This window comes from Larus michahellis, chromosome 3 (assembly GCF_964199755.1).
Source record: "Larus michahellis chromosome 3, bLarMic1.1, whole genome shotgun sequence".
NCBI classification, from domain to species: Eukaryota; Metazoa; Chordata; class Aves; order Charadriiformes; family Laridae; genus Larus; species Larus michahellis.
Window position 1 is genome coordinate 58,973,852 of NC_133898.1, and position 15,981 is coordinate 58,989,832.

The 15,981-nt window shown below is 39.2% G+C and overlaps 1 protein-coding gene across 12 annotated transcripts in view; it reads left to right on the forward strand.

Moving 5' to 3' along the window:
• GRM1 (glutamate metabotropic receptor 1) overlaps positions 1–15,981 on the forward strand; it is a 189,575-nt gene that overhangs the window by 36,053 nt on the left and 137,541 nt on the right. For all 12 annotated transcript variants that reach the window (XR_012586193.1, XR_012586194.1, XR_012586195.1 and 9 more), the window contains exon 3: positions 1,712–1,961. Coding sequence is in view for 9 of the 12 variants with exons in the window: in XM_074580346.1 (XP_074436447.1) it covers positions 1,712–1,961 (250 nt within the window). In the remaining 3 variants the exon portion in view is untranslated. The remainder of the gene's footprint in view (positions 1–1,711; positions 1,962–15,981) is intronic.

Below are 15,981 nucleotides of genomic sequence, written 5' to 3' on the forward strand. Positions count from 1 at the left end.
AATCCCTTGGTGACTGCAGGTTCTGGCCTATAAATACATGGAAATGTCTCCACCTGTGTCCTTCTCAGCTTATGACAAGCCCTAGTGATGATGAGGCCACATCACTTACGCAAGTGCAGGGTCGTGGGATGGGGCTGCAGTGCTGAACCCCCAGTGGGGGCATTTGGTGGTGTGCTCCCGCTAGGCACAGCTCTTCCTCTCTTCCCCCCTCCGCACAGCCATGCAGGGCCATGGCATTGTTCCTGCTCTCGGCTTTGTCTGGCTCACAGACAAAAAAGCAGACCGATCTGCTTGCTGTATCTGGCATCCAGTCACAGATTCAAAAAGAGGCCATTTTGCTGCAATGCTAATTTGTGAGAAAGTAGGGCAGTGCAGTGCAAAAGGCTGTGGGACTTGAGTTTTGTGTGTGACACTAGACCTGGCAGGTTTGGCTGCATCCTAGTATGACTATGACTGTCACGTCTGTCTGCATAGTGTGTCTGATCTGCGGCAAACAATCCGTGCTTCTGGAAAAAGGCACTTATTTTTGTTGGATTCATAAAGAATACCTGAACTGTCTGTTGCTGAATTTTCTCTCTGGTGGCTAAACCTTTTGAGTTGTGGGTTTTTTTTATTTTTTATTTTTTGTGTGTGGAGGAAGTTAAGCTGATTCAAAAGTCCTCCACACTGCAATTTGCCATTTCAAAATACCACTGCAAAGGGGGAAGATAGACCTCTTCGGTCACCCCTGGCTTGAAAAGGTCTGGGTCTAGAAGTGATCAGCATACCTGATGTTACTCCCTCAATAAATTAGGCAAACTTTACAAGTGTGGATAGCTTAAAATTCATGCTTCTCTTTTTGAACCATTTCTTGTTACTGTTAATAGATTTTTTTGTAATGCACCTGCTCCTTTTGCCTGATTGATGTTCATCATAAATCCATAAATCCTGTGCTCATGGGAGGCATAAAATATGCAAAGAAAACTTGAGATTTTACCTGAAGCTGAAGGCAGTCTGAGTTTTGCAAAGCTGTTGATTTGGCTTCCAAAATGTATAAATAGAAAAATGAAGGGAGTTTGAGAATCAGCTTTGATATTTTCTCGACAACAAAGTTAAAGTATTTTTATATTAGGAAGAGATATTTCTGAAGTTCTTACCGATAGAAAGTCTCCTATTCCAAGAGAAGCATTGAGCCTAAATTTTAACTGTTACAAACATTGGTCAGTCAGATTAGTGTAAGTGCCTTTCAGAATTCTACCAGATCAGTATGTTTTAAGTTTACGTCCATCTTTCATTCACTTTTATGAGTGGGGACTGCATGTAGTACAGAATGGCTTGGAATGAAATCTTTTCTCTTTTACTGTGACTTTTCCTGGACTAGCAGCACTGTGATTTTTGCCATAGAAATATTAATAAAACTTTATCCTTGCTGTCTGATCTGTCCTTGTCCCCTCTTCTACATATCCATCCCAAGTTTGCCTCTAATATCTACTGGTAAATCAATGTAAGAAAAGAAACTTGCAGTCTCCAGGTCAGTTAAGACCTACTGATATGTGGATATCTTGTTGCTCCACTGAACTCTGAGTATGTTCACTTTGGTGGACCTCCTTTGCTTTTCCTTCTGCTAATGCCAGTTGATTTTTTTTTTTTTTTTGAGGAAAACTCTTTCCCATCACAGCTGACACTTAGTTGGTTAAATGCATGTTATAATGTAAACTTTTTTTTTTAACAGGAAATTATGGGGAAAGTGGAATGGAAGCCTTCAAAGAGCTGGCTGCCCAAGAGGGTCTCTGCATTGCTCACTCTGACAAGATCTACAGCAATGCTGGGGAAAAGAGCTTTGATCGCCTGCTCCGCAAGCTGCGAGAAAGGTTACCCAAGGCTAGAGTGGTGGTTTGCTTCTGCGAGGGAATGACGGTGAGGGGGATCCTCATTGCCATGAGGCGCCTGGGAGTGCTTGGGGAGTTCCTGCTAATTGGAAGGTAAGGCTTCAAGTGTGATTTCTCCCTTCAAGTGTGATTTTCCCCCTTGTCCTACACGCAGTCCTTTCATTTCAGAACTGTCCAACTCAGGCTTCCTGTAATTTCCATATTTACTTGTCTAATGAATTAAAAGAAGTGGCAAGGTGGTAGAGCCAGTCTCAGGAAGGGGATATGAAGATGTATGCCCACTTAAACAGTGGCATCAACTTTTGCTGAAGGAAATGTTCATTGTTAACTGTTTTACGTGGATATATGACATCAGTGGTTTTGCACTTTTGCACACTCTAAGGGAATGTTTCATACAAAGATTTTTAGAACCAACATAAGGAGTAAAGAATTCTGGTTTCAGAATGAGAACTGAAAGTGTCACACATGAAAAAAAAATTGTATGTGTTTTACTAAGGATGCGTCCTGATAATTTGAATCCCCAAATTATTGAAATGTTTTGAATTTGAACTTTTTTCCAGTCTTATGATTACAGCCTGGCATTCTCATTTGTACACTTTGTTCTGACGTTTGCTGTTGAAAGCTAGGGCACTGATATTATGCCGACTTGTTTGTTTTTTAAAACATCAAACTTCCTGATGGTCAAGTCAATATGTATGTGTGTTTTTATATCACCAGAGTAACAGTGCAGATATGTATTACATAGGCAAAGACTGTCTTTATCAAAATGAGGACGTTTGCTTTTTTCTTCTAGAGTTTATCTTTGTAGATGTTCATTGAAATGTGGTCATTTTAGTTCTATCACATATAGTGTATCCACTTTTCCATTTTTGTGATAGCTCTTATTTGAGGCTTCTTTGGCTTTCAGCTTGATTTTTGCAATGTCTTTATATCTGGTTTTCTGTTTCAATGAATCCTGCTCAAATGATAAGGACTGATGTTTTCTGTCTTCCCTGTTAGATTGATAATGTCTTTTTTAAATCCTTCTATTTACTCTTTGTTTCTTTCTTATCTATTGTTTAAACATTATTCCTTCAAAGCCTTTGACAGTTGTCTGCATACCTACTTAGCTTCTGTTGCCTTTTAATTCTGTTGTCATTCTAATCTGTCAGACTTTATTTTGTCTCTTTCTTTCCCTAAAGTCTTTGTGTCTGTCATTGTCGTGACTGGGATGTTCTCCTTTAGCCCTGTGCTATAATATTGGTCTTTCCATGACTGTATTGCCCCTTAAAATCCACAATTATGATTTCTAGAAGTCAGATGGCTAATCTGGCCTAAGTAGTTGTCTGAAAGCAATCAATGGCTCTCCTTTGGTTGTTTGTTGCAGTCTTTGATTGCAATCTATTTGGAGCAGAGACTGTATCTCTAGGAGTGTGAGTAGATAAGACATAGCACATCTAGAAAACCATCAGCATTAAAATGAAACAAACACTAAGGCAGTATTGAAAATGGTATTATGTTTTAGATTTGCGCATGTGCTTTTCAACTGCATCCTTCAATACACATCATTTTAAATGAAAAATGGAATGTTGCAGGACTGACATGTTTTAAGCATATTTTTTCGGTGAAGAGAAGAAACTATAATAAAATTAGTCTTGGTGACTGCATGCCTGGTCATTTTGTAAATGCCTTGCAGTTTTGGGCCGTGCTGTGCTTCCTTCATGTATTGCTATCCCTCTATAGCAGTGTCTTATTGTTCACCTGATTTTGGTGCTTCCTCTTGATGCTGGCCATACAGAGAGTCAAAGGAAATCAGTCTCCTACATTAAGCACCAAAACTAGGGACTTTGGTACAAACCTGAGTTTCCTATTAGGCATTTTCTTAATCCCCTATTCCATGGATGTACAGAACATTTCAGCTTGAAATTTTGACTAAAAGCCTTTACCAAGCATTATGCTACTCTGTTGAGTTCAATTGTTTGTCTCAGAATCTGCCCAACAGCATCGCTCTGAGCTTTTTGTCAGAAATTCTCACCTATTAAATGCTAATAATGGAATTTCTTTGGAAATCACAATGTGTTATTCAGATAGGTTTTCACATACTCTTTTCTTATGCTGGTAATTGGTATTGAGCCCTTTGTAGGGCTGGGTGGGCTGATCCAATTCTAAAACAGACTGGCTATTGCTTTGCATAATCTGGATTGTGCCCAACAGCTGGTGGAAATAAAAACATTATAGGGCTTGCACATGCTTTATATGTGCTTGCAGAACTAAAAGAAAAGACATTTTCTTTGAATTGTCCTAATTGAGTGATTTTAAAAAATGGCAACTCTAGCAAACTTATTCACAAGTAAGTTGCAGCAAAACTGCAGTGCTATGAATTTGGTCATCTATATACAAACAGGAACTGAGGCACACATTAACATTGCTCTGACATGCTGTTCAGTCTTTTTTATTCAAGTACCCAGCTAAGCAAAAAACCAAAAGCCTTTTAAGAACATTCTTTTAATTGAGGGAAGTGGGAGTGAATGTGAAATCAAGATTTTTTGCAATAATGAGCTAGACAAAGCTTTTAATTTACCCACAGGTTTATTATCAGCCGCACTGTATCCACCCTGTACTCTGCTCTGACTCACTGTAAAGAGGAAGCCTTTACAAAGGGACACCTGGCTAAATAGCTCTCTTCCTGCTCTATCTTCAATATTCCCATTGATCAAAGCAGATGGGCACATCTTAGCTTAACTAAATCCAAGGTATCAGAAAGAGAGCTGGGAAATAAAATTGACTTCAGTTTAATCTGGGAATGATACATTTGGAATTCTAGTGAGTTACACTGAGCCAGGACGAGGTTGTCAGATACTGGTGACTTTTCTGGGATGGGCTGACTCTTCTCAGGCATGGAGTTAGGACCCTATTTGTGCCATATCTAAGCAAGTGTTCCCAAATTCAGACTGGAGATCTGACTAGACGTTCAGTCTCCTTTGCTACTGGAAGTGGGAGTCTGTTGTATTAGTGAGAAGAAAGGGAATTCCTATTTCTGAAACCGGAGGGAAGCTGGGATTAAGACAGGACGGAAGAGGAAGTTACAATCCTGCCTGAGGGAGAATGGCAAATGTTCTGAAATCGATACAGTGTCCCAATATAGTGGAGAGTTCAGTGAGAAAATTTAGTCAACTATGACATTAAGGATAATACAGCTTTAAAAAGTGGCTGATAATCAAAGGGAAAGGAGAAAGCAAAAATTGATTATGGCTTTATATAAAAACAATGATTGGAATAGTACTGGAGTCACCAAAGGCAAAAATTAAGCTAAGAAAATAAACTGCACTCTTAAGGGAACTCAGGTGATGGCTCTTTTAGCAGAAATTAGTTTTGATGTGAAGAGACTATGTAGAAAGATACTCATCAACATATGCCTAATCATGTTTATGCAGGCCACTGGGTTTTATATTACTTAATAAGCGTCAATTAGGTTTTGTGAGAATCTTGCAAGATGGATGAATATCATGTATATCTCCTGGGATGATGCATCAAAACAAGGCATGTAACTGACTTACCAGCATCTATGCAGGTAATGCAAAGCAAATGAGAGACACATACAAAATCTCCAATTTTTAGGAGTTACTCTGAGATCACTGGAGATGTTAGATAAATAGTTGGAAATTAAAATTCTGGTTTGCAATTTGATGGTTAAGAGAGGGACCTAAACCCTATTGACAGCAGTCACCTCAGTAGTCAAAAAGAAAAACTGGAAGCAGAAATTGACAGGTCAATAGCATCAATTATTAAGGGAGGAGGAAGAGTCTGATCAGGAAGCTGGTCCTTTGGCAAGGAAACAGGAGAAGGAGGTGACAGAAGTCACTCTATAGGCGTAAATCACCTGGTCTCTGAGTGAACTTTAGATATGAGGAAAGATTGTGTCTGCCAGCCAGGTGAATGGATTGCTGCATGGCTGCTCAGATGCTGGGATATTAAGGCTGACAGGAATTAGAAGGTAAGGAAGCCCAGGCCTGGGATACCATACTAGGGAACAGGGAATAGGCAAAGAAATCAGAAGAGAGGCAACAATCCACAGCCTCTGGAGTGGCTGTGTGGTGGCTCCTGTTGAGTGCGAAGGCAAGATATCTTTTCAGGGATGATCTTGTAAATTACCAAGGGAAGCAGTCCACTGCTGAGAGAGGTGTTGTTTTAATTTGTGTCTTCTCACTATTCAAATCTATTTTAATTGACAATAAATGGAATTACTTGGTCCCATGTTGAGTATCTTTTGCTTGTGATGGTAACTATTAAAAAACCTCCCTGTCTTTATTCTGACCTATGAGATTTTTCATCCTATTTTCTACCCCTGTCCTGTTGGGCAGGTGGGAGTTGGTAAGCAGTTGGGTGGGCATTTGGCTGCTGACCAAGGCTAACCACCACGGATGACACAGGTTGCACTGCCAACAGCATGATGACAGGCATTTCTCTCTCTCTTTCATTCATTTTTGACATTACAAATACCATAAATAACAAAGTATCACAAATATCACCTTCCATATCTGACTAAAAAGGCTACCTGCCTGTTCCTACAAGGTGAGTTGATGGTGCCAGCAGCTCATACATTACCTATAGAGTGACTGAGAATATTCTGCTGCTAGATTGGGATGTTTTTCATAAATAAGATGACAATCTAAGGGTGTTCCTGCTCTTCTAAGGTAGACTGGCTGAAAAAAAAGATGCTGTACTCTCTCTCCAATGCACAGTGTCTCATTTATGACAGGGGCTGCCCCAAGTTTATGAAAAGTCAATGACAAATGTCCATGTTCTCCCAAAGAAGCTGAAGTGCTTTGCACGGCCAATGTGCTTGACGCCATTTCCAAAAAATATGATTAGCTATTTGTAAGTACATAGGAGATTACAAAGAAATCAGTAAAAGCCAACAATACGTTGTCGATTAGGGAAAAAGCCTGCCTTGTGCTAGCCTAGATTATCTAGGATAGGGCCTTGTAAATTTGGCAAAAATAGTAGATTTCACAGTGTTGCTCATGATAGTGTTTTACGCCAACTTGCTATGAGTTGAAATGTTGCGTTAAGAAAACTGGTAGTAATATAGCATTGCCAAATGGATACGATAGAACCCAAACCACTAGCATACCGTGTGCTGTTTTTTTGGAGGGTAGTCTGAGTGAGAAAACTCACAGTGGTCCAAAAGCCTCAAGTGGCTAAAATAACACAAGCGGCATGTTGACAAATAGGGAGATAGTCATTTAAGCAGCAGAAGGTTCACTTTTCATGCTGTTTACAGCAGGAAGAAAACTGTTTTATCTGTCTGGTGCTTCCATGGCCAGAGATACTCAGAATGACTGTTACTAGTGAGTCTGTTGCTGTTGATGCTCCAAGTTAATGCAAAACTCTGTATTTAAATAAATGTTTAGATGTAATCAGAGGTTTAGCTGGGTTTGGGTTCAAATTGCTGGATTAAAATTCAAGTAGATTCCCTGAAATGCCAAAATCATTCATGATCAATGTTCAAATACTTTCAAAGTCTAACTGAAGCTGATAGTTGAGCAAAATATTGTCAATGATGATAGTCCCACCTGGCAACATCAGCCCATTCCCTGAACAATATCAAGGTTGGTTGCTAATCCATTGCTAATTTTAAAGTCTGGAACCTCAGCACGTGTCAGTCTCTACAAATTTGTGTTCCTTATTCACTCATGGTTTGATTTGTAGTTGCAGTCTAGCATCTATGATGAGAATTTATAATCAGTGTGGATGAAAACAGCATTACATGATACAAGATGAGTATGAACAAGTATGTTTTATTTACCCTCTAACCTAAAATATCATCAGTCCATGTTAAAATGAAATTACGTGTCAAGTGTCAATTAAATAGGCATATATTAAAGCAGAGTTGCATTTGATTTGAGTTTCTCTGTAGTTTGCATTTAAAGCTCACCAATAGCCATTCCGTGTCTGTTGCTTGTTGATAGTGATGATGAATTAGATCTAAGGTAAGTTTTAAGTAATTATAGAGAGCACTTCTGTGCCGATGTTAACAACAGGGATGATGTTTGCTTATTCAGAGACAGAGACAAGAAAATAAAAGAAATGTACCCACTGGGGTTTTTTTCCCCACTTCGTTCTCCCTTCTACGTGATATGAGCTAAAGTAGGTTTTGGGTATAATCAAACCTATCCCTTTCATATAGGCATCCATGATTAGCTTCAAAAGCATGGATTAACCCTTAGACATTTCTGTGGATACACTTAATGTTTTAAATGAGGATGATATTTTAAAGATGAGGTGAGATATTCGTGCTTTTGTAAATGTTACTTAGTTTTATAAAAAAACCCCTCTTTTTTGTAATTCAAAATGAGATAGTTTCTGCTTTGTATAATAAAAATAAGGGCAAAATAGTAAATTTCAGCCATAGTCTCTCTATGTTATTGCTAGTTCTTCACAGAAGACTTTAACATGGGATTTCCAAGTATGGTGCTTGCTAATGTGAATCCACTTTAGAGGAAACAGGTATGAGACCATATTCCAGCAGTCCATGTAAATTCCTGCCTCAGATTGTCCAAGAGAGATCCCATACTGACAGACATGAAATACCAGGTCTCCAATATCCTGAAGACATAGAAAAAGCCCAAACCCTTCATTACAATCTTCTTTCTGGGTCGATTTTCCCATATGATCTTTAGAATCATAGAATCTTCATGGTTGGAAAGGACCTTTGAGATCATCGAGTCCAACCAAACAACCTACAATCTCTGCCACTAGAGCATGCCCTGAAGTGCCGCATCTAGATGTTTCTTAAATACCTCTAGGGATGGTGACTCAACCACCTCCCTGGGCAGGCTGTTCCAGTGCCTGACCACTCTTTCAGTAAAGTAATTCCTCCTAATACCTAATCTAAACCTCCCCTGCCGCAACTTCAGACCCTTTCCTCTGGTCCTGTCATTGTTCACTTGGGAGAAGAGGCCAACACCCACCTCTCTACAACCTCCTTTCAGGTCGCTGTAGAGGGCAATGAGGTCTCCCCTCAGCCTCCTCTTCTCCAAGCTAAACATGCCCAGCTCCCTCAGCCTCTCCTCATGTGACCTGGTCTCCAGACCCCTCACCAGCCTGGTAGCTCTCCTCTGGACACGCTCCAGCACTTCAATGTCCCTCTTGTACAGAGGGGCCCAGAACTGAACACAGTACTCGAGGTGAGGCCTCACCAGTGCCGAGTACAGAGGCACGATAACTTCCCTGCTCCTGCTGGCCATGCCATTCCTGATACAAGCCAGAATGCTGTTGGCCTTCTTGGCCACCTGGGCACACTGCTGGCTCATGTTAAGCTGCTTGTCCACCAGCACACCCAGGAATTTTCTGTCCTTAGGAATGCATGCCTATGTATCCAGAGACTTTCTGAAAGGATTGTTTGTAGGGATTTAAAGCTGTAGGTCACCCAGATGTGAAATCGTATGTTTAAGCTGTGCTTTAGCGCTTGAAGACTATCTGCGGTAAAAAATAATTCATAGAAGATAATATTTGGATTAGATGCATCTTTAAGTATCTTTTTTTCTTTGACAATTCTTTGATTTCTATACAGGAGTTTGAAAGAAAAACAATATCTAAGCTATTATTCAGAAGAACAGATGTCTTTGTATGAGTTGTTAATATAAACATTAGAAAAAATAAATGCAACGCTTTACCAAAACCTGAATACACTTGTAAGACTAATTGGAAGCAGTATTGATTACTAAAATACAAATGTATAAGTTAAGATATTTGAAGAAAGTAAGTACTTTCACAGCTTTTTAAATTGGCATGAAAGGTTGCTGATTTAACAAACAGGACATATGAAAACCTGTTTGAAGGCAATGTACGCTTTTTAATGGTAGTCGTGAATGTACCTTTTTCATAAATGTTGATAGTATTGAGGGGAGAAAAGGGAATGGGATTTTCCTGTTTCTGAATATGTAGTGCAATTGATTATCAAGTCAAAGTAATGCTACTTTGAACTTGTTTAAGTCGCTGGAATAGGAGAGGAGGCAAAAGCATGCATCCAAGTATCCTGAAGTGCAATAAAAAATGTGAAGCTTAAACCTCATGATGGTAAAATTTGCAGGGACAAAAACCTCTTATCTCTGGTTTTCTGGTAAAAACTTCTGTGATTCTAAGGCAGTTTATGCTTCTTGCTTAGCAAAGGAAAACTCAGACTTCATTCAGTGTTTCCAAACTGTCTTGGCATGGATTCTGTCGGGAGAGTTATCTAAGCTAGTAATACCCAACAAAATGCAAAGAAGGAATGATCTTGGTGGAAATAATTTACCTTGCAAAGTCTTCCAAAACTGAAAAAAATGCAACAGTTCAAAGCCTGCTTGTTGTCTATTAATTTATATGAAAGTTAGAACCATTCAGTTATTACACAGGGCTATGTGTTGTTGATGGCTTATTTATTAGGCTGTATATATTTTAACATGCCTCTGTAGAAACCAGTAGCTGGATGGCTGCTGCTCACCTGAAGGAACATGCCGTACTTTTGTGTGAATGAATTGTATTGAATGATGCTACTTCGAGGATCTTTGCATAATTTACTTCAGACCAGGTGTTTTTCAGGCATGTCTATGTGAGCCTGGAATTCTTTATAAATGGTTAGGAAGCTAAGCAGTCTTAGTTCTACTGACAACAGCTAAAATAAGTCCCTAATAATGTGAACTTTGGAATTTCTGCAGTTGAATTCTGGTGCTTTTCAGTCCTCAAATAGTAATGTAACTTAATGCAGTTCTAGTAAAACATGAGCAAAACCTTCCCTCAAAATATAAAGCTCCATATTTTTTTTCCAGGTGTAACTTCTTAATTCTAAACAGCAAATTAATCACCTGCCAAATCTTGGTATAAAAATAGTTTTTCCGGCTCCAGTATAAAAATACATAATATCACTGTTGATAACAGTTCCAGTCCTTGGATCACCAGAAAATGTTGCTATTAGGGGTAAGGTATTGGCTGAAGGTAATCAGAATTGCCTGAGCTGTGTTCATACGAACAACATGTGTTTTGACAGGGACAAGCACATCAAGGAAAAAATAATGTGGGTTGCAATTTAAACAGCTTTCTACTGAATCCTGGAAAGCAGTGACTGAAAAGCTTTAGAGCTCCTGTGAATAATCAGTTGGCTGCGTTTTCCATGCAGCAGTTTACTGCTTGTTAAAGCCTTTGGCTCACTGACCAGAGCAGGGTACGATGTGGGGAACGACCACATATTTCCATATACCACCTGATTTTCATTCATTTTTTCCTTTCACAAATGCCCTCAACCTAATGGCCTTGCTGGAGAACCCTTGGTACCTTTCCAAGGCTGGAAAATGCATCCAGCATTTAGCAGTCTGAGGATTTGAATTCATCTGAAAGGAGGCTAGCCCTGAAGCATCTGTATGAACATACAATGTGGAAGTTTTAGGTCATGAAAAGGTTGTAATCTGACAGCCAAATACATAGTGTTTCTAAAGTTGAAATTAAACTGGAATCAAGGCAGTTGGCCTATGGTGGTAGTCTGTTGCTTTTCTGTTGTAATTTTCAGCCAAGACAAATCCTTTCCACTTCTGAGGCATAGTAGTGCTTTAGGACTTTACGTGATGTCAAGAACTCATTTCACAAAGTCAAAGCTGGCTCTTTCATGTTACTATTGCCTCTTCAGCACCACCAGTCTATTTTGATGAAGGAGCGAAAGACTGCAGAATGGGCCAGCTCTTGCCCGCAGTTCATTTCAGTTATTTGTACCTCAGAGAGGAAGAATCAAAAAAAGAATTTTGTTTCAAAGCCTTGCAAAGTCACTGCTGTCTGATAACTGACCTGGCACTTATTTTAACTGACTTTAAACTGTATGCATTATTCACTATGAGCTATTTGTGGGTAAGCTTTGGTACCTAGGGCTCATACAGTTATTCTTCCATGCCGGTGATTTGACTGTATTTATTTGTCCTATGGGGAGCAAGCTTAAGTTTTTTCCTCCTGGCCCTCTTTTCCTCAAAGACTGAAGGGATGCAATGCAAGTCAGAGTTAGAAAGAAAAAATATACTACTGTTGTTTAGTTTAGGAGAAATGGAATATGATATTTTTCTGCTTTACAGAATAAAACAGATTTCTTTGGTTTCAATTCAAAGAAGGCATTGCTAAGAAGTGGCTGAATATCAGCTCTTGCATGTTAACATGAGGATTAGGAAAGCTGCATAATAGGTCAGATTTAAGCACTTCTGTACGCAGAAATGACAACCTGAATGTGACTCCAGTTGTGGTTTCTGATGATTTCTCACAGCAGGATGAATCATTATAAGTTGCTATTTCTAATGGGAAATCTCTAAATTTTCCCTATTCTTCCTCTAATACACCTCTGAACACACACTTTTATCTGCCTCCTTATTGTTGTATATTATTTGCATTCTTTAGTTGTTTCTTGCATGCCGCATCTTGTTCCTTGCATCTTCATCCATCTTTTCTTGGTCTTCCTATCCCCATTTAACTGAGTCTCAAGACTTTCCTGCCAATTAACATACTGAACTCTTCAGCACCTGCCATCGTTATGGGGCTTTTATTTTTTTGTAGTAAAAAGTCTGCACTGTTGACATGATTTCCTTTCTGTGAAGTCAGGAGGAGTTTTAACATTTTCTTAATCAAAAATGGAGTTAAGCAAAACATCCTCTTGAAAATCCTACTCATATTACAGAGATGCTTGAGGAACAGGTTAATTTCACAACTCCTCTGCCTTATCTCTTTGGTCCTATTATGTTAGGCAGATTGGCTCTCGACACCCTTTTTTGGAAGTCTCACCCAAAGCCAAAATTAAATAAACCTAGCACTTTAGGAGTGATGTATCCTCTTTTTGTTTCTGGATGTGCGATAGCAGTCAGGAAAAAAAAAAAAGATGACTGCCCCACCTCAAAAGTAGCTATGCAGCTATTTAAGACTGGCCCTTTTGTTGTTTTCAACTGTTCTTGATTGGACTTTGCATCACTATTTCCATTAAAAATACAGTATGAAGCATTTATTATCATATAACGACTACCGCCTTTACAGACCTGAAATACTGTAAAGGTAATTGACTTGAATTTGGTCTCAGATGTTATCAACAAAACTTTAAAACCAAATTCTGAGGATAGGCAATGGTACAAAGAGAAAGACTAGGTGGGTTTTCTGACTTTGAAGGCAGTTGATCATTTTCAGCGTTGCAAACTGAGTAAATGCGAGGACTTACAAAGAGGTTAACATAATGTCAGGAAATGAAGCAGACTCTGAAGTCTATTGAAAGTACCACTGGCTAAGGCCAGTGTTTAGGTGTTACAATGGAACACCTAGAGTACAAAATTAGAGGCGTTAATCTACATGCATTTCAAATGAATTTGTCTCAGCAGTGTGATTACAATGTATGTTAAATGAACCCAGAATGGGAATGGAGAGTTTAAAGTCTTCACAGGAAACTTGCTGCTGCCTCTCTGGTAAGCATGAGAATAGAAACAGAGGATGATAGAGCACAATAATACGTCTCAAGAGCTCTGTTGTCTAAGTATGACTGATTTCTTTTTTCTGTTTGCCATTACGTTTATGAGAAAACTTCTTAGATGGGAAGATTTAAGTAATTGCGCAACCTGCTACTCCAGCAGGGTAAGAGTTTCAGTTGTAGAGAGATGCAGGCAGAATTAAGAAGCAGGAAATGTAAGAGGATAAGAAAGGAAAAGAGGTGGTGCTAACATGTGAGAAAGCAAACGTACATTGTAGGAAGACAGCAAATAGAACGAGGAAGTGGGAGAGGATAAGAGTCTGTACATAAGAAAGAGATGGTAAGTGATAGAGTTTTGGTTTCAGGCAATGATTATTTATTCTGATCCAGATTGAGATGTGTTAAGATACATGAAACAAGCTGAGTCTTTATAAATTGCACAAATGGAATGGAATCAGAATCTTGACTCCAAACTGGAGACAGTGGTGAACTACTAGCCTATCAGGATTCAATACAAGAATGTTTCTGTTGACACTGAATCCCTTCAGTAAAACACCAAGGGCTGAATTCTGTTTTTGTGGTGCTGTGAACCATGAATAACCCTCTGGACAGCAGTGCTGTTAAAGTGAGTGTGAAATGCGAATAACTTTCTGATACAAAGTGCTTACCTGTTAAAATAGAAAAATGTGCATGTGTTCTAGGATTGTGTTTCTGTCAGTGGTGAACATCCAGTACGTGCAATTCAAATGAAGATCTTCAGAGGAGAAAAAAAAAGTGGAAGTAAAAGAAACATATCTCCTGGGAGTGTCTGCTGACTGGATGATTTCTTTATAGTCAGATGATTGATATTCCTTATAATTTTCATCCTCGGTATGGAAATTACAGATGTTGCATTTGTTTATTAATGTCTGATTCTTGTTTAAAGCTTCACAAGCTATTTACCTCCGCAAAACCTCACTGGCGTCTTTGAGTTCCACACATTAGTCTAAATATAAGGGGATGTCATCTGTGCACTTTACGTTTGCTGGCTTTTAATTGAATCAAGTCTTCCTAATGCAAAAGGCGACAGGAGTCTACCTGGATTAATTTTCATCTTTTATGTTAGACATAACATCATGTTTGTCCTCGTGTTTCTTTCTAACTAAATGCGCTGTTTTTAAGGTTCTGTAGACCACAAATGCTTTGGGAAGGGACAATCTTTTAGGTCTGTGCAGTGCCATACACATCAGGGGGACCTTGACTCATGGTTTGCTGGTCACTATTACAACTCATGCAAATAGTAATACTATTTTAAAACTGAATGAAAAAGACTTAGGAAAGAATGTGCAGGAAAGGCCAAACACAAGAGGGTTTTTTTTTTTCCTGTTTTTAAAAAAAGACTTGCTGCGGTGTAGGATAAATCATTTGTATTTGCTAAAGTCACATTTTGACATTGCATGGAGGTCAAGGCCTCACTGCTTAAGTGGAGGTGTTCAGGATCAGCATGAGCAGCTGTGCCACTTGTCCTGATGACTGTGGAAGGAGGTTGGTGAGGACTCTGGAGAGAAAAGTGTCTGTATCAAAGTGCTGTGGTTCTTTCACACTGTATGGGCACACTGAGTAAAGTGCCAGTTTCTCTGACCGAGCTCCAAAATCAGATACTGCACAGTGATGGAGACCTACCTCAAGTTGTGCTCCTCCTTTTCCTGGCTTGAGCCAGTTAAAGTTGTAGTACAGAATCTAGCCTTTCATCTTTTAAAAACTTGAGTTTTCCTTAAGCCAGAGTCCTTGGATTAGAGAAAACTGTTTTTGTGAGCCACTTGTAATATTCAGGGCTCTATGTAATCTGTGACTTTGAGGTTGCAGTTCCCACTGCAGAATGAGGCTTTACAGTCTAAGAGTTGCTGTTTCATTGCCAGGTATTTTACAAGATTCAAATTTACTTTTCCTGTTAACCCCAGGCAAGCAGAGCTTCATGTACCTGCTTCGTGTACCTGTCCAGATTCTCCAGCTCTCTGCTCCTGGCATCCTCTAAAATAAACTTCATACATTGTTAATGCGTAAATCTGCAGCATAGTGAAAGCTGACATAGCGGAGACATTGTAAGAATAAATTGAATTTAACATAAATATAAGACCTCAACTGTTGTATTGACTGCATTATTCCATGTTATATGTAACTTAATATAAAGCTCTGTGATTAATTTAAATGAAACTGCCACAAATTTTCAGACTGAGAAGCAGGAGCCTTGCCGTGTAATTGAAATCCCCCCACGAGGCAGGCAGTGATTTACATCCCTCTTGAAGGAGCCAGGGTCTATTGACCATTATGGAGTATATGGGGAGCTAAATGATAGGGGCGGATGTACAGAGGGAGAAATAGCTGTACAGGGCTCTGGGTGATATGTATGTGCTTATCTTGGGTTTACAACATCGGAACTAAATTTATGCTGCAGTGGGATAGTAGTCGAGGAAAAACAAACCTCAAAACCAGGGTTTTTGAAAGGTATGCATCTCCAGTTGCTTCTCCCCCCCCGTCTCTTCAAAAAGCTGTAGCAATGATATGTTTCATCACCTTTTTGAAAGTTTAGTGGCTGAACTAAACATTCTGGAGGCAATACTTACAACAAGCCCGAACAACTTTTAATGAGTTTAATAGTTTGTTTTCTTTTCTCAGCAGGAAGAAAAATTTTAT